Consider the following 19661-nt stretch of genomic DNA (forward strand, 5'->3'; position numbering starts at 1 on the left):
AGTGGTATATTATAATGTGAATCACCATCTTTTCAGCCCTTTATGTTTTCCCATTGTCCACCACTTGGTAATCCAATTTTGTAAGTGTTAAGTTCTTTTTATGGTAAAACCCCAATTTTGGTAAAATATTTTATAGTTGTCATATTAGGCTAAATTACATTTGGTTAGCAAATAAACCTCAACTCAATGTTTTTCTAACTCTCAAAAGAGTCATTGAAATCTGGTACCTTTGCATTGTAGATTTTTTCCAAGTGATGACTCCAGAATCCAGTCTGCTAGAATATTTCACATAAGTCAAATAGAACATAAGACTTCCAGATGGCCAGTGACAGAGTGAGAGATGGAAGAATATTAGCGCAAAAAGCTTTGATCCACACTGGACACCCAATATTTCCACTAAGATCCCATTAGCTAGAACATGTGTGCCATGTAACCGGAAGTTCAGGCAGGCTTCGGAACGGAGGCGAGCTTTCCCGTCTCTGCTGCGGGGCTCCAACAACCAGTCTGTTGTCACTAGTGAGACGACAGCTCCCTGGTTGTTGACTCCTTTTTATTTGGTGTATTATTTCTGGTCACTTTGATTCTGGGCCACTACCCCACGCTACTTTGCGCAACTTTGTATTATCTAAGTGCATATGAACTTAAGAGTTTTTCGAGGGCATTGTAAGTGGGGAGTAAAAAAACACTTTTAAAAAGCCCCATATTGTATGGTTCCACTTACATAGCAATACCAAAATGACAAAGCTATAGAGATGGAGAAGTAATGTACACCACTGCCTAAAAATGGTGGAGGGAAAAGGGGTAAGTAAAAATTATAAAGGGATAGCATGAAGGAAATCTTTGTGATGATGAAATTGTTCTGTATCTTAAAAGAGGTGGTGGTTTCCTAAATCTACACAGATGATGAAATGATGTAGGACTTTACCCACACATTGTACTAATGTTGATTTCCTAGTTTTGACATTATTATATAGTTGTACAAGATTTAACTGTACCTAGAAACTTTAATATTATCTTTCCAACTTTGTGTGAATTGTTTCAAAATAAATGCTAAAAAATGCATGTCACTGTTCACTATTTCACTCTGTAGATCTAGTTGAATACGGCCATGACAAATATCTGTGAAGGTATATTTCTACATTGGGAGTATTTGGGAGGGGTTTTGTAGAAAAAGCCAAATAAATGTTTTATTGATTTTTGTGTCTTGTTTGTATTCTAAATATAATGCCAACAACATAATGTTGTAACTTAGAGCAGGAATATTGTACTAATGCTAAAAATCAAGTGATATTGTGCCTTCTACCTTTTATATGGAACTGATCTTGTGGGCATATGTTGTACTGAGAAGAATATGAAGTTATAATACGATTATGTGGGATGAACCAATTTTTATGACTAATCTGGCATTAATTAACCAACCATGTGATGTGTTGCAAGTTGCTTAACCTCTAGTAAAATTAGCTTTTTACTTAAAAAAATTCAAGTATAAAACTGGTTAATATATGTAATGTACATATTTAGGAGCTCCTAGTTTCTAATATGGGCGTAAGTGTTATGGAAATGTCAAGCATTACATATTTATAAAGTAGTATCATTCAAATACTATCTTACCATGATGCTAACATTTATCTTAAATACAATTAAATATTATTTACATTTAATTATTTAATAGCATAATATGCTAATATAGCACAACAGTGAGAAGCACATGTTCATTGTTCTTTGTGCAATCAAAATAATTATTCAAGTACTAATACCCTGAAATTAGAGGCTGAATTATTTTAATATAATAACGTCAATGGTGTGGTCACTCAACATTTTATGCTGCCTTTGTGTCTTTATGTTTTAGCATTTAGCATAAAATTCTAATTTCAAATCAATTAATATTATATATTTTAAGTGAGGGTTTTTTTGGCTTGTATGTTATTGCTAATTAGCTTAATTCTTTACAGCTTAATTTTCTTGATGCTCCTGTTCATATAATAATAATAAATATTATATAAACTATTTTTTTCTTTTTCCATAAGCGCATATACTTCTGAGCCTTGGGTTATACAGTAAATTGTTTGACAAGTTTATGACTTTTAAGTACAAAGGCCTTAAAATAAATTTCTGTAGATAACTTTTGGAGGACACGTTGTCATTTTTAGCAGGAATTCTTGTATTGCCCCATTCAGGTTTTCCCAACATGTACATATGAATTGTCCAAAGCCCTATGTTGGCTGACAATAACTAAAAGAGTACCTTTTCCTTTGGAAATGTAGGAGTTCACAGAAACAACAAGGGATGTCAGGTCACTACTGTAGGTAATTTTTATTGATGCTACAATGTGCCTAATGACAACATATTGAACACAATCTGACCAACTCCTCTCAAGTCTGCAATGAATCATGTTGATCTAAGTTTTATGATAGTTGCAGTGGAACTCCCTGACTGGGGTCTTAATATCACTACTTTACTTATTCTATTCACATGATCTTAAAGTGAGAACTTGGAGACAACTGACTTTCCTAGGGCACAACATTAAGGAGACCATATGAACATGGCACTATGTTCATATCCTTGAAGAACATCGGTGCTAAAATCCTCAATAAAACATTAGCAAACAATATGGCAATGCATCAAAATGCACATATACCATGACCAAGTGGGATTTATTCAGTAATGCAAGGTTGGTACAACAATCACAAGTCAATAAATGTGATTCATCACATAAAAAAGATGAAGGGTATAAAACCTCATGATCACATTAATAGCTGCAGAAAAACATTTGATAAAATCCAGCACCAATTCATGATAAAACCTCTCTGCAAAGTAAGAAGAGAGGGAACATGTAAGCATAATGAAGATTATATACTACAAACCTGCTGCAAGCATCATACTTAATGAGCAAAAACTGCAACTATTCCCCTTAAGATCAGGAACAAGACAGGGATATCTGATTCATCTCTCTTATTCAACTTAGTACTAGAAGTCCTGGCCATGGCAATCAGCCAAGAAAAAAAAATAAAAGGCATCCATATTGAAAAAGAAGTAAAAATTTCTTTATCTGCAGATGACATGACACTATACATAAAGAACCCCAAAGATTCCACCAAGAAACTACTAGAACTGATAAATGAATTCAGCAAGGTATGAAGATACAAAATTAATGTCCAGAAATCAGTAGTATTTTTATATGCCAATAATGAACTATCAAAAAGGGACATTAAGAAAACAGTCCCATTTACAATCATTTAAAAAAGAATAAAACAGCTATAAATAAATCTAACCAAGAATGTTAAAGACTTGTATTGGGAAAATTATAACACACCAAAGAAAAAAACTGAAGAAAATACAAATGAGTGGAAGCACATACCATGTTTATGATATGAAGAATTAACAACTTGAAAATGTCCATGCTACCCAATGTAATACACAGCTTCAACACAATTCCTATCAAAATACAAATGACATATTTCACAGAATTAGGAAAATATTTGAAAAATTTATGTAGAATCGTAAAAGGTCACACAATAGCAACAACAATCCTAGGAAAGAAGAACGAAGTTGGAGGAATCACAGTACCTAATATCAAACTCATGGTAATGGTAATCAAAACAATATGGTACTGGCATAAAAACAGGCACATAGATCAATGGAAGAGAATAGAGAGCCCAGAAATAAACCCACATTTTCATCAATTAATATTCAACAGGGAAAGCAAGCACATACAATGGGCTAAAGATGATTTATTCAATAAATGGTATTGGGAAATTGAGCAGATACATGCAGAAATATGAAACTAGACCACTTTGTTATATCAAACAGAATAATAAAAGCAAAATAGATTAAAAACCTAAATGTTAGAACTGAAATTCTAGAAAAAATCATAGGCAGTAAAATCTCAGACATCACTGGTAGCAATATTTTTTTTCTAATATATCTCTTCAGGCAAAGGAAACAAAAGAAAAAAATAAATAAGACTACATCAAAAAAATTGAACAACAAAGGAGACCATAAAAAGTGTAAAAAGACATCCCACAGAATGGGAGAACATATCCACCAACACATTTGATAAAGGATATATACCCAAAATTTATAAAGAACATATAAAACTCAAAACCAAAAACTAAACAATCCAATTAAAAATTGGACAAAAGACTTGAATAGCCAACTGCTCCAAAGAAGACATACAGATGATGATATATGAAAAGATGCTCAACATCACTAATCATCAGAGAAATACAAAATAAAACCATGTATATCTGTGTATATACAAATACACAGACACATTGTATATGAAATATCATATCCTTATCTCACACCATAAAATTTTATACAGTATAATAGTTGATTTTATTTGTTCAAGGATTCATATTTCAAGCATTAAACTAAACATGGGCTTTGATTCTGTAAGCCCATATTCACATATTTAGGAAGATAAAAGCAAACTATGATCCACGCACATGGATAGAAACTAAAGGCTCACAGTCATTCATGGTGTACTTTTTAAATTTCTACAGCTTAGAAGCCTGAAGTCACAGGTCTTTGAGGTCCTTCTGGATGTTCTGCAGGGTATCTGTACTTTTCTTGAGTTGAGAAACTTCATCATCCTTCAGTTTCTGGTTGATAACCCTGGTTAATCCCCAAGCCTTCAGGACACATAGAAGGCTCAGGAAGACTTTATTCTCAGTGCAGCTCAGGAAGACTTTATTCTCAGTGCCATATATCCCCTTCACCATGGTTGACACTGAATGAATCCTGGATAAATTTTTCAATATTGATTCAATGAGATCAGCCACACAATGTGATAGCTCAGTTGGTATATCTCTTAGCTTGATAATTTCATAGACAGTTCCAACCACTGTCTTATACTCTTCCTTCCAATTTTCACTATTATTTTCCATTCCCATTTCTGGATTCAGTTCCTGAAGAGAAATGCCTGCCACATTCACCCTACTCAATGTAGCCACACGTGAGTTCCCATGTTCTCCCCAAATCCTCCCATGGCAGCTGCTGGGATGAATGCCAAGTTTTTCAGCCACAAAGTAGCAAAATCTAGCAGAATTCAGATTACATCAGCTTTCAATCACAAAGTATTTAGGTAATCCACTTAGTTCCCAGGTACCCATATGTGAGAATGTCCACTGGGTTAGAAACCACAGTTATGATGCAGTCAGAGCTGTACCCGAAGATCTGAGGAATAATGATTTTGAAGACATTGACATTCTTCTGCACGAGATAGAGATGATTCTCTCCTTTTTGATGGTGAACTCCTGTGGTCACCACCCCAATCTTAGAATCGGCAGTCACAGAGTAAACACTCTCTGCCACAATTTTCAGTGTCAGAAGACATAAGCTCCCATACTGCACACCTGTTTTTTCTCCTTTGAGTTTATCTCCCAAAATATCCATAAATGCAAGCTCATTGACCAGAGACTTTCCTAGAACACTGATGGCATATGCCACAGCAACTTGTCCGACACCCATGGCATTGATCTTACTGTTTGGGATTGCTGCCTCTTCTGCAATTGGTGCAATCACTTTTTCCTTAAGAGCTGCCATTGTCCACAAAAGAAGGAAGGCTCCCCAGATTTAGTAAGGGTCCTGCCAAGGAGACGATGTCTGCTGAGTGGGTCTGCTCTCCCACACAGGGTCCACAGGAACGGAGGGGGGCTGCCCCCTCTGCAACCTCTTTGCTTTCTCTAATCACAAAAATTAACTCAAACATGTGAGACATCTAAATGTAAGAGCTAAAATAATAAAATTTCTAATAAAACAAAAGAAATTCTTCATGACCATTGGTTAGTCAAAACTCTCTTTGATATTACATATAGCAAAATATGTAAAAGGAAAGTTATCAATTGAATTTAATAAAATAAAAACATTGATAATTTGGACTTAAATAAATTTTTTATTAAAAAATTTACCTAAAAATTTACCTGCTAAGAAAGTAAATAGAAAAAGCAAAGCAAGATGAGTAGAAAATATTTGCAAGTCACATATATCATAAAGAAAAAAAAGAAATTATATTTAGAATTAAAAGAATACTACTCAATAATAAAAATTAATAACAATTTAAAAATGTTCTACTACATATATAAATAGAACTTTCTTTGGAGATTATGTACAAATGGGTATTGAACATACAAGAGGATGCTCAAAAGTGTTAGTCTTATGGAAATGAAAATTGAAAGCATAAGGAGATACAATTTTACACCCAATAGAATGGCTATAAAAAACAAGATAGACAATATTGAATGTTAGCAAAAATGGGGAGAAAAGGGTATCTCCTTCATTTCTGGTTCAAATGTGAAATGGCACAGCCACATTGCAAAAATAGTTTGGTAATTGCTTTAAAATGTAAACATAATTTACCATACACCTCAGCAATTCCACCCTTAAGACTCTGTCCAAGAGATATAAAAATATGTATCCACACAAATATTTGTGTATGAATTCATTATTTATAAAATTTAGTTGCTGAGCAAATAAATCTCAAAGTTCTTATCTCAAGGTAAAAAAAATGTTACTATGAATGTTAATGAATGTTAACTAGACTTGTGATCATTTCTCAATATTTACATTTTATGTTGTATAACCTGAAACTAATATAATGATTTTTTTCAAAGATTTTATTTATTTATCTTTAGAGGGGAAGGGAAGGAGAGAAGGAGAGAAATATCAATGTACGGTTACTTCTCTTAAGTCCCCTGCTGGGAACTGGCCTGCAACCCAGGCATGTGCCCTGACTGGGAATCAAACCGCAATCCTCTGGTTTGCAGGCCCGTGCTCAATCCACTGAGCTACACCAGCCAGGGCTAATAATATAATGTTAAATGTTAATTATATCTCAACAAAAAGGTACAAAGTGGAAATAACCTAAATGTTCATTAACTGATGAAGGAAGAAGCAGGTGTTTTGTGAGTTACTCTTTGGCAATAAAAGTAACAAAGTTCTGATACATGATACAAACATCAAAAATCCTCAAAACCCTTATTCTCAGCAAAAGAAGCCAATCACAAAAGACAACATATTATGCCATTTTGTTTACATGAAATGCCCAGAAATGGTGAATCTACAGAGAGGGAATGACTGGTGGTGCTGGGCCCTGGAGTTGGAGACAATGAGTGACCCACCATAAAGAGGGTCATGACAATGTGCTAAAAACTGACCAGTGCTTGTGGTTGAATAGCGCTATACGTTTGGAAAAGTTACTGAAATTATTGGTTTGCAATGATTGAATCCTATGATATATACATTATACTGTGAAAAATCTGGCTTAAAATATTCCATAATTTCTATACATTTTTCAATGAGATTTTACTACATGTATATATTTGTATTTTCTTTTTGTGTGCGTGATCTTTTAAGGTCCATTCTGTGAAGAGTCAGTGGAATGTTGTTTTTCTCCGTCAGGTTGGAAAAGAGGAATTTGCCAAAATGAAAGCTCTGCTTATATTTGTGTGTGCCCAGAGGGACTTCTCAATCAAAACTGTGAAACTGGTGTCAGTAAGTGTTTGCGGATACCATGTCAGATCGGTACTCACCGCATTGACATTTCAAATGTAAGTTTAAATATTACACACAAGAAAATGGTTTGAAAACATTTATTACAATTATCACACCATTTCAAAGTACAAATAATTATAGTTTTCACTAACTTATTATAATTTCAGTCAGGAAAATCAAGAAATCTACTTGCCCAATTTTTCCCATTTTAAATAGAATCCACACTTTCAAGTGCATCATTTAGTTTTCTTTTTGCTCTTGCACCATCATTCTCTCTCGTAAACAATGTAATTTTGTAGATGCTTTTTATGAATCACTTTTTAATTTGTTTAGCTATCTGAATATTGCATACTTATATTCCAACTTTTAAATTTAACATTTAAATAAATAATATTAGATAAATATTCAATAGTTCCCACAATTACTTACTGTTTATTTTAGTAATATTTATTTTGAATTCATAACATGAAGCCTAAAGGTTTCTGCATTCACATAGGTGCTGGTTATGCTGGTTGTTGACTAAAACCCAAGCTGGAACTGTCAGTCAGAACCCTAAGTCCAACTCTCCTGTATGTCTTGGGGACTGACTTTTGAGATAATTAGACTGACACTATATGGCCTTTTAAACATAGCTCTGAAAGATACAGAGCATCATTTTCTTTTCTGTCAGAGATTTCTTACATTCAAGTAGGTGGTGTACAGTCCTCAGCTCTCATTTAAAGGAGTGTTGAATTCACATAGCTAGGAAAGGTTTTTGAAATGAAAGACATTATTGTGACATTTTGGAAAACAAAATATCCCACAATGTTGCACAGAAAACTTCAACTACATGCTTATACAAATAATTTCCATGTTAGAATTCTTTCATTATTTTTGAGATCTAAAAATTTTAATGAAAATAAATTTTGATCTTTCCTAGGATACAATATGCATCTGTTCCCCAAAATTTGCAGACAAGCTTTGTAAGAGACTTCAAACACCATGTGACCCACTTCTTTGCAAGAATAATGCCACATATATGAACTATGAGAAAGATGATCATTGCAGGTATAGTTGATTCATTCCCTATTTTATTAAATAAAAATACATGGCTTTTAAAGACATGTTCTGTTTGAAACTTAAATTTTATTTAACGACACATAGTATTCTAGGATCGAGGGTGGCAGATGGGGGCAGATGGGGTGAGGGAGAGTAGCGGGGGAAATGGAGACAACTGTACTTGAACAACAATAACAAAATAGATTCACAAATTTAAAAAATCACTTCAAGTTCAAGTAAAAACTTTTTAATGTTTTCGTGTGTTGTTTAATTGTGGTATTGATTTTGAATAAATATTTAAGAAATTCTCAGACATAACTTGGGCATGAGTTATAAATAAAATATATTGTTTTATAATGGTGATTTTTATGATAACTGAATAATATTTGAAGGTGTAGAAAAATGGGATAAAGGTAAGTTCCCATAATACTATTTCCATTGTAGACATACAGTGTTAATATTATATTCTAAAAGTGTAGAGTAACCATCTCTTCCTTCAATTTACAGACCTCAGCTAAGAATTTAGTTTAGGGTCTTTAGGCAAACTTTTTAAGAAACTGTGCTTTATCTAACTAAGAATTTTCTTGAAAAATTATCGATTTATAAATGACAGAAGTGACCTGGTTATTTGGGCCTATAATTTTAATCCATCATAAATAGCTTTGTAGGTACTTCCTCACACCATTAAAATTGTAATTTGTACTCTTCATACTTGCTTGACTTTTATCTGGCTGCTTAAAGTAAGTTCTGTTGGGCATTACTGAAAGGCAATAAACAGGCTTAAATTTTAAAATATTATTAAAAGCAGAAAGTTAAAAGCTGTTTTATGGGAAAGACTTAAAACACATTGAAAAGAAACTTAGAACATGCATACACATCATAGATGCACAATGGATAGTATTTTCATCAGTTTTAAGAAATATAAATGTAAGGTTTAAAAAGTATATTAAGATTTTAACCCTGGCTAGTGTAGCTTAGTGGACTGAGCGCGAGTTGCGAACCAAAATGTAACTGGTTCGATTCCCAGTTAGGGCACATGCCTGGGTTGCAGGCCAAGTCCCCACTTGGGGGCACACAAGAGGCAACCATATATTGATGTTTCTCTCCTTCCCTTCCTTTCTCTCTAAATATAAATAAAAAATAAAATATTTTAACAAGATTTTAAAATGTGACATTTTCAAAAGAGAATGGAACTTCATCATTATAGGAAGATATTGCACTATCTAACTCATCTAGTCAAATTTGTATATGCAGTCAATCTATTAATCTACAAATAAATTCAATTGTTATCCCTTTAAAAATACTGACTTAATTTATAACTCTGTTCTAAGCCTGATAGTGCTAGTATTTTAATGAATGTACTTTAAAAAGTAGTCAACCTTTAAAAATAGGTATAGAACTATATTAATATGGGTGAATATACATTCATATGTAACATTTATTTTGTTTTTAATTAAGTATGATGCGTTTACTGGCCCTTATTAATAGCAATATTCTGTCATCTAGAAGGCTTTTCTTTGAAATTCCATCATCAAGGGGAAAACTAGGTAACCAAGGCATTGTTCCATCCCTCAGTTGATTGTTCTGTTATTAATTAATGAATTTTATTTTAAAATGATGGACTTTCATCTAGAAATCTTTGTTAACCATGTTTTAGATAGAGCAAATGTTGTAGGAATTCAATGTAGGTTCACTAAAGATGAATGGAATATGTCCAATAGGCACGTTAGTTGTAGCAACTTGGATGTAAATTTACTTGTGAAATTAATATGAGCCATTGTACGTGTTCTCATTGTTGAGATTGTCCATGTTCTTTAAGAATTTGTATACTTTGTGTTTTTTTTAATTTTTATTTATTTATCTTTAGAAGGGAAGGGAAGGAGAGAGGGAGAGAAATATCAATGTATGGTTGCTTCTTGTGCATCCCCAGCTGGGAACTGGCCCCTGCTGGGAACTGGCCTGCAACCCAGGCATGTGCCCTGACAGGAAATCGAACCGCTATCATGTGGTTCGCAGGTCCGCGCTCAATCCACTGAGCTATACCAGCCAGGGCTATGTTCTTTAAGAATTTAACACATGTTTTGTTCATTTCATATCTACCTCATTGAAAACATTGTCCCCTCTGTTGTATAAATTAGATCCCTGAATGATAGAGGGTAAATTATAGGGAAACCTAAACAACTGCTTCAAAAGGGCAGGCATAGCACATAGCCTAATTTGAGTGTTGAGTCAAAAATTGAGCCTCAGGAATAAAGAAGGAGGTGGAAAAAATTTAAAATGAAAAAGCAGAAATTCTAGCCCTCAGACTCCCAGTCCCCAAACTAACCACTGACAGTCAAAAAAATTACTACTTCTGACTCATATAAAGTAATGAAGATATAGTCAATATAAATTAATAAAGCATGAAGTTGAAACAGTGAAAAAATTTGCCTTAAAGTCTATTTTTCTTTTCTCAAAGGTGATTAAGAGAATCCCTGAAAATAATAAGAAAAATAATAGCCCGTTGACTTAAAAGCCTTTAAGTTACAATTTTATAATCTCCTGCAGGTCTATATAAAACACAAATAGTTGTTTCCCGCCCCTGTAATTTCGAATTCAGTAAATCTGTGGTGGGGGTTGTAAACGTGCATTTCTAACAAATTTGCAAGTGATGCTGATGCCGCTGACCTGGAGACCATACTTTGAGAACTCTGGATTAAGGCTGGTTAAGTTCAAAGAATATCAATGCAGAAAATCCTTCTATTCTGATTCCCCTACCATACCCACACACCTGAACCCAAGCATTTACTCTTCTATTTTGAATCTGGGAGGAAAAAAATATGGGGTTAGGGAAAGAGTTAAATAAAGAGAGGAGAATGGGAAGGTGATGACATTATCAGTTTTTCTGAACGTGTAAACTGGATCTGAACTCCCATTATTTGATGAGAGAGTAACTGAAGCAAAATGAACTCTTTGAGAAAATCAGTAAACAATGTTTATGAGAACTTATTTGATACCTAATACCCACAGCAAAACTGTGTTAGAACGAAGTTAATTTTTACATGTGCCTACAAATTAGCATTTCCTTTAACAACTAGAGAACTGAAAACTTTAGGTATCTATGGACATTTGGCAAACAAATGTTATTTTTAAGAGCAGTAAATAACTGGCGAAGTGTCGTGTGTGGCATTGCTGGGAGCAGGTGTGGCCCAGGTGGAATCTGGTGGGAAAGAAAAAGAGATTATTGAAGTCTTGGAAGAATCAAACAGGTGGAGCCCAATGTTGATGATTTTCTAAAATTACCAAGGGATGTTTTGTTGAGAGGGTCAATACTTTGGCTAATGGTTTAAAAATAAATAAAGTTTGTGAGATAAAATAATTGCAGAATTTTTTTAAAATGCTTGAAGAATTTATCTTAATACCCAAAGGGAATCAGCTAAGCTTCTGCCAGGAAAAAAATGGTTTACTCAGAGGAATTTGGAGGAGCTGAATGAAAATACTAAAGGATGGAATAGGGTTAGGGAAACCAAAAAGCCCCAAAATGTATGATTAATCATCCTGGGTTTAGAAACAGTGGGGAGAGGGGTGCTGTTTCCCTTCTGTATGCTGAAAAGGCAAGCCAAGAATGTAGTTAATAGAAATAAGAACTGTATCTGCAGCATGGAACAGTCTGACATCAGCCATTAACTTAATGTTGATAAACATAGTTACTGGCAACCTGCAGCCTGGCACTAAAGGGACTAAGTATAATACATACCTATTCTGACCTCTGCTTGGTGCGCCACGTTAGTAGAAACCAGGTAGAGGCCACTGCTCCGCATCCTGAAGAACAGTGCAGGATAGAAAAGGATGGTGAGAAAGAATCAATAGAAGACTACTTAGAAGCCAAAACAACATATGGGAGATAAATATAATAAATTACAAGTTATAAGGCATTAGAGGGGATTATGCTGAAGGGGGGAGGAAGGATCAGTATATTAAGAGGATATGAAAAGAGAAAAGATATTTTCAGAAACTAAAATGAGTTGAATCTGTACCTGTCTATAAGCTCTTGAGGAGCATAATCCTTGATCTATCTTCTAGAAGGCAACTCTGATTCTAAATATAATTAAACTATAGTGACATAAAAAGACCATGCTCTGAATTTTATGACTTGCAAATGCACAAGGACCTAGGAGCTATGCAATCATATGACCACAAGGATGGCCCAAACTCAAGTCAGCTCTCCTGCACAGGAAGGTCATTCACGGTGGATACTGGGGTACAGAAATCCTTGCACGTTTCCAGGGCCACAGCTGGCACAGAGATGGGACAATAGAAACTAAAGAATTCTTCTCACTATTGTCTACTACCACCACTTGTTTTCTGTCTACTAAATGGAAAGAGGGGGGAATTTCCCCACCCCTGCACTTTTTGTTTATTTAGTCACAGGAAGTTGTTTTAAGGTTTTTTGATGCTTTTTTTTTTACCCTTAGATACCTTAAGAAAACATGTGGCCAATTTTTGCGACTTAAGTGATATTGAATTTCCTGCCAAAGGTTTTAAGAAAAGTGAAACAATAAAACTCTACAATGATATATATAAAAACAACAAAAAGAATGTCTTTAAGCAAGTAGCTATGCTACTAGAGGCCATATTGTAACCATGAAGAAATCTAAAAAGGGAACAAAGGCAAAATACAAATAAATGTAGGGCTGAGGAGAATAAAAAGAGATAGAAGCAATGAGCAAGGACTTCCCTAAACAGTTTGACCTTGGGCTAATAAATCCTCCACCAGTTTAGTGTTTGAATTGAGATTATGTTGTTTAGAACTGAACATCTTCATTCATACAGTGGAAATAATTTTATTTTATCACCTATTTAAAATGACCTTTTGTCACAATTGTTCTATTGTTTAACCAGTTATTAATTATCTAGTAAAATAAACCAAAATATCGCTACAATCAGTTGACAACTTTATATACAAATATTTTCAGTTACAATGAAAGTCTATTTTACTGTGAGATGCTTAAGAGTATGACAGTGTTTTAATCTAGTGTTTTAATCATTTCTGTATCTCTGGAGCCTTTTACTGTGTAATGCAGAGTACTGTACCAAGAGTTTATTCAATTTATTATTTAATTTGTTTCAAAACATTTAAAAAATGTTACTGAATGAGATGAAAAGTCTTGACTCTGGATGTGACATGAAATAACTTACTCACTTGTTAATTTACTGATAAATTGTTGAGTTCCTGCTTTTTCAGAAACATTTCTGCTATCATAGGAACTCATATAGCAGCAGACAAAAAAAAGGACAAAAACTTGCACTCTGGAAGTTAGCTACATACTATTTTAAAGAATCCTCTGAATATTTTTGTCTATTAGCCTACTGGTGATGAAAATAATTAAGGACTCAATTTGAAATATATTTCTAAAGAAGTTTCAATCTTCAATTTTTGCTGAAGAAATTGATGTGAATCAAGAGATAAAAAGATGCCAAGGGTAACTCTAAAGATGGGAATATTATCTTCTAGAGTGGGGAAATATTTATGAAAAGAAACATTATTGAAAAGGGTGAAAATCAAGAAGTCGGTTTGGGATATGTTAGCTGAGACACCTAATACAGACAAATGGAAATAATGAGGCAGAGGTTCAAGTACATTATTTTCCATTTTAGAAGAGACCACCTTTGTACATTTGAAAGCCAGCAATATGGACGTGGCACTGAAACCCAGGAAACTGATGAGATTACCTTGAAGTGAGGCTAGATAGGGAAGTGAAAGGTTGGTACACTAGCACCTTGGATGTTCTTATAGCTGAGAGTTAAAATATAAGAATATAAAATTAAAAACTAATAATCAGTGAGTTGAGAGGAGAAAAATACATAGCATCATCATAGAAACAAAGGATTATTTTAATCATATTAAGACAATGCTGTACTAGTTCAAGAATGTGGCTAGATCTAGTTAAAGGAAAATGAGAGTTGATCTTTGCAATTGAAAACTAAAGATGAGAGTTTCCTTGAAACGAATTTGACAGAATGGTGGGGAAAATATTGATGCTATCCAATTTGAAAGTTAATAGAAGGTAAGAAATGGGCTTTTCCTAAAAGGAAAATATAGAGTAAGGAGATGACAGGTGAAGGAAGTTCAAAACAAGTCATTTTTAAACAGTGGGAGAGACGAAATGTGATGTAGTACACAAGCAAAGGAGTTGGTTAAATAAGATGGCAGATATTATATCAATTACAGTAGGAGAGAAAAGTAGAATATTTGTACTGATATAGGAATTTTGAATAGGTGGTTTTGAATTATTTAGACAGTGTCTTCTATTCTTTCAGAGAAATAAGAAGCAAGATGAGATGAGAAGCTGTGAAACAGAAATCCAGATGAGTGGGAGGGAAACTTAGTATTATTAATACATAGCAATAAGGGTCTCTTAGAAGTTAGTAAACATTAATTTGAAGTGAGTTCAATCTACAATAAAGTGTGGCATCCTCATACCATATATAATTACTCAGTTGGCCACAAATAATAGCTTGGATATTAAATTAAGCTAGGGTTCGGTCTTAGCCAGCCTACAATAATGGAGAAAGAGAGATAACTGATTTGAGGATGTATGCAAGAAGTGAGTATGGAAATGGACCATGTAATGTAACTCAGGTAAGTAAGGAAGTGAGAATATGATGAAGATGGGGAATTAAAGAGTTGGTAGGGTCAATGGCTTATCAGGTTGAAGAATTATTGTTGATAAAATAACTAGAAAAAGTGAGCTGGAAAGGAAAATGAAGTTATAGGTAGGCTATAAGATATTTTAAATAGAGGTTGTGGAGAGAAGGGGACCCTAATTCATTGTTGGTGGGATTGCAGACTGGTACAACCACTATGGAAAACATGGAATTCTCTAAGAAAACTAAAAATGAATCCGCCTTTTGACCCAGCAATTTCACTGCTAGGTTTATATCCTAAGAACTCGAAACACCAATCCAAAAAAACCTATGCACACCAATGTTTACAGAAGCACAATTTACAATAGCCAAGAGTTGTAACTCTTGGCTATTGGAAACAATCTAGGTGCCCATCAGTAAATGAATGGATTCAAAAATTATGGTACATTTGCACAATGGAATTCTATGCAGCAGAAAGAAAGAAGGAGCTCCTACCCTTTGTAACAGCATGGATGGAACTGGAAAGCATTATGCTGCATGAAATAAGCCAGGCATTGAAAGACAAATATCGTATGATCTCACCTTTAACAGGAAGCTGAACAACAAAACAAACAAGCAAGCAAAATATGACCAAAGACACTGAAATAGAGAACAGGCTGACAGTGACCAGAGTGAGGAGGGGAGGGAATTTCAGGGGAAAAGGGGAAGGATTTACAGGAACTAGTATAAACGACACATGGACAAAAACTAAGGGGGGGTGGAAATGGGAGGGAGGTGGGGAGCATGGTGGGGGGGCTGGGATGGGAGTAAAAGACAAAAAACTGTACTTGAACAACAATTAAATAAATTTAAAAAGAAATTATGATTGTGGAAGGAATATAATTATGCATGATGATATAAGAGTGTACAGTGGGAATCAGTTGGAAAGTTAGAATGAAGATTAAGATTTCTGTGCTGAGATGGTCTACTCCTTAGAGAAGCCAAAGTTTTAAGTGGATCAACTCTGCAAATATTAAAATAACTAAGTGCAGCTGAGATAGTATTAAAGAAAGATATAATAACCAGGTGTTGGATGTTAAAAAAGTAGAAGTAAAGGGAATGCCCAGGAAATGTTAGCTATGAATACAACAGATGGAGATATGATGGTTTAGTGGCACCGAGTTCAAATAATTGAGATGTATTAGGAAAAAAAACATGACGCAAATGAGAAAACAGAGACACCTACCTAACATTCATGCTCTGAAATGTGAGGGGTGAGGGAGAAAGAATAGCCACCACTTAAGAGATTGTAGTCAAAATGAAACAGTTTTTCCATAACTGATTGGGTATAAAGATCCTCATCGCGTTGAACGACCTGAGAGCATCTGGCTTCTTGGGTGTCTGAGGTAAACAGTGACCAGTGTAAACTGTGATGGCCTAGAAGGCAGATCACGGGGGGCAACCACAAGTGTTGGCATTAAGTTATGGGTGTGAGGGATTAACAAGAGGTCATAGAGCTAACAGACAATTTTTGAAAACTCCTTCAAAGGCGATGCTAAAGCCGCAGGTCTCCATGGGCCCCACTTCATTTTTATGGATGGTAGTGTCCAGGACACAACAGAAGAGAGTTCCAGTGAAGCTTTCTAGGGACCCTGGTCACCCCCCTGATGGGGGCACACAGGTAGTGGAGGGAGAGGCATTATGACCTGAAATGCAGGTTTCCGAGCTCTTCATTACACACTATAGCAGGAAGTATTCAATCCACAAGACCCAAGACCACATGAAGACTTTGATGACTACAATTAACTGTACTCCTAATATTGCCTTCACACACAAATGCATCCATGCACAGATGTACACATCTATTCTAATATTTACAAATGCAATGGATAATGTTGCCCATACACAAAGATGATCACATTCTGAATGTTTAAATTCAAAAAGAGAAATGCAAATCAGGAGCTAAATGTTACTAAAAACAGCTAGCATCTTTCTCTTACAAAATTTTATTTTCCAATCAATTATTTAACAAATATTTACTGTTATCTTTGTATAAAACACCAAAAACTAGATATTGAAAAAATATAAATATCTTAACAGAAATTTTGTGATACACTTATTTTTACTTCTAAATCTTTTATTTTCTTTATTCAAATTCTAAGATATTTTATGGGAAAGTGGTGTTCTATTTTATTCTGTCATCTTGCTGTTTTTTCCCTTCTCTTAGTGACTGAATCGCAATTATAGTTTGCCCCTGCTTAAGTGTCATTTCAATGCATTAACGTATTTTGTTTTTCTCAAGTCAGTTTCAACATTTCATTAGTCTGTGTGATGTCTCACTACATCAGCCATGAGTAGAGTTAAGGTTTTCAGCTTGTGTCAAAGTAAACCTAATTAGGCAGGCATTGTGACTTTGAAACAGAACATTGTGCCACAGAATTCACATAGGTCAACATATAATAAAGTTATATTTTTACATTTATTTTGAAAAAATGCTTTTAAAAATAGCAATCACACATTTGAGTAATTTGATCATTAATTAAATGTGTCCATTTGGTCACTCAATAATTTTCAACTAACAAGACGCCTCCATTTCTTCGAGTTAATTATGTCAAAGCTGAGTGGTTACATTTTTCTTTCCTTGAAATTCATAACCCTATTTATAAGGCTAACTTTCCATTTTGAATAAATTATTCTAAAATTTAACGAACAAAAAATTTTGTTAAAGTTTAAATATAGTTTCCTAACTCGAGGTTCTGGTTGTAAACTACATACAATTGAAAATATCTAGGACACTGTTGACATTTCTTCATCAAAAGTACCTTCTGCTACTGTTCATATAATTTTATATTTTTGAGACTCTAGAGTTGACAGAAGTCATCCTCAGATCTCATCCCCCAACTGCTTCATTTTGACAATGTGTGTTGCCATTAGCATAACTTTTCTCCCATGAGTCCTGAGCCTGTTAATTTTCTTATAAGTCACAAGTAATAAAACATTATGGCAGAATTTAGTACAGGCTTACGTACACAGAGGTTGAATTAACACCATGTAATCTCTAAGTGCTCAAGGACATAAGTTATCAAATGAATTCCAGCCCCATAATTCATCGTACAATTTCTAATACTTCCAAATACCCAGCACTCTCTTGCTGTGCCTTCAGCGTCTCCCTTTGTTAGCAGCCAGCTCTCCAACACCACGATCTCTTCTGTATACCTTTTCTTCTTTGCACAACCTGTGTACAACTGGTGAGACAGTGTATAGAGAGCCGTGCTCCTGTTAACATATGCACATAATTTTTCTTCGTGCTCCCAAAAAGTCTGTTCATTTTTAGCAAATGACATCAGCTATTTTTCTCTCTCTAACACTGTCTCTCCCTCACAGTGCTCCTTTTCAAAGTATGCTTTCTCCTCTCAATTCCTATCCATTCCCCACTAATGGTTTTCGCATCTTGGAAATCCACCCACCTTGGTTGCTTAAATACTCTCACAATTATTTTACAATTATTTTTTCCTCCTCCTCTGGTTCTTGGTCTCTTTCTCAAGGTCATATATTATAATTTATCATGACCTATAATTGCACACCCTCCAATATCTCGATTTAAATATTTCTACTCTCTAATCAAGACTTCATGTATTTTGAGCTCACTCAATTACATACTCTATTGCCAAAATTATGTAACGTTCTTCTATAACCAAAGAGCACCCCTAATTATTTGACCGCTCTTGCTTACTTCTGTCCCTCACCCTTGGCAGGTCCTCATTTTCCTTTTTTACAAAACATACCTTTTTATTCACTCTCAAACTTATTTCTCTTTTCTTATGTTCTATTGACCTGAAAACACCAAACTGGTTTAATTCTGCATCCCACCAGGTACACCTATGTTTATCATGCATATCTGATGTGGCATCTCAAACTTTATATATTCCAAATTAATGGTTGATATTCAATCCCTGAATAAACCTGCTTTTTTGTTAGTGCTCCTTGGATTTTTAATTTTTTGTCTCTCTCTCCACCTACTTCTTGTCCATCAGTGACACAGATACCAGCTCGCAGTATCCGAGGCATGGATGAGACGAGACAAATTCACAGGGACTACTACTGAATCCCGTGGAGGAAAAGGGTCAGCATGGCTACCTCTCTCAAGGGGAGAGTGTCCTTATCCTTGCCTTGATAGACTTGTACTGGCTTTCTAATAGCATACATCAAAGAAGGTCTTCATTCATTATACTTAGGTTTGCTTTAGGTACATTAGTTTTTACAGATAGCAATGGAAGGGATGTTACTGATTACTTCTTACATATTAACAAGAAAAAATGTTGCAAATTCAAGGAACAATAAGAGTAACAGGTCCAGTTACACTTCAGTCCTTGGGAGAATTAGCACAGACTTCAGGGAGTTACTTTAAAAATACGCAGTAAGACCCTGGCTGGCATAGCTCGGTTGATTGAGTGCGGACTGCAAACCGAAGGGTTGCAGGTTCGATTCCCAGGCAGGGCACATTCCTGGGTTGTGGGCCAAGT

General features: G+C 34.7%; 2 protein-coding genes across 2 annotated transcripts in view; one reads left to right on the forward strand and one right to left on the reverse strand.

Annotated features, from left to right (window-relative positions):
* The window catches only part of EYS (EGF-like photoreceptor maintenance factor), a 240792-nt gene that overhangs the window by 157465 nt on the left and 63666 nt on the right, over nucleotides 1-19661 (forward strand). Inside the window, exons 4-5 of the mRNA XM_037034345.1 lie at nucleotides 7402-7550; nucleotides 8414-8541. Of these exons, the coding sequence (XP_036890240.1) occupies nucleotides 7402-7550; nucleotides 8414-8541 (277 nt within the window). The remainder of the gene's footprint in view (nucleotides 1-7401; nucleotides 7551-8413; nucleotides 8542-19661) is intronic.
* On the reverse strand, nucleotides 4521-5547 carry LOC118978744 (L-lactate dehydrogenase B chain-like). Its single transcript, XM_037034366.1, is given in 2 exon segments — nucleotides 4521-5111; nucleotides 5113-5547. Coding segments are annotated over 2 exon segments (1026 nt in total).

This window comes from Sturnira hondurensis, unplaced genomic scaffold (genome assembly GCF_014824575.4).
Source record: "Sturnira hondurensis isolate 20B ecotype Veracruz unplaced genomic scaffold, ASM1482457v3 Scaffold0022136, whole genome shotgun sequence".
Taxonomy (NCBI): Eukaryota; Metazoa; Chordata; class Mammalia; order Chiroptera; family Phyllostomidae; genus Sturnira; species Sturnira hondurensis.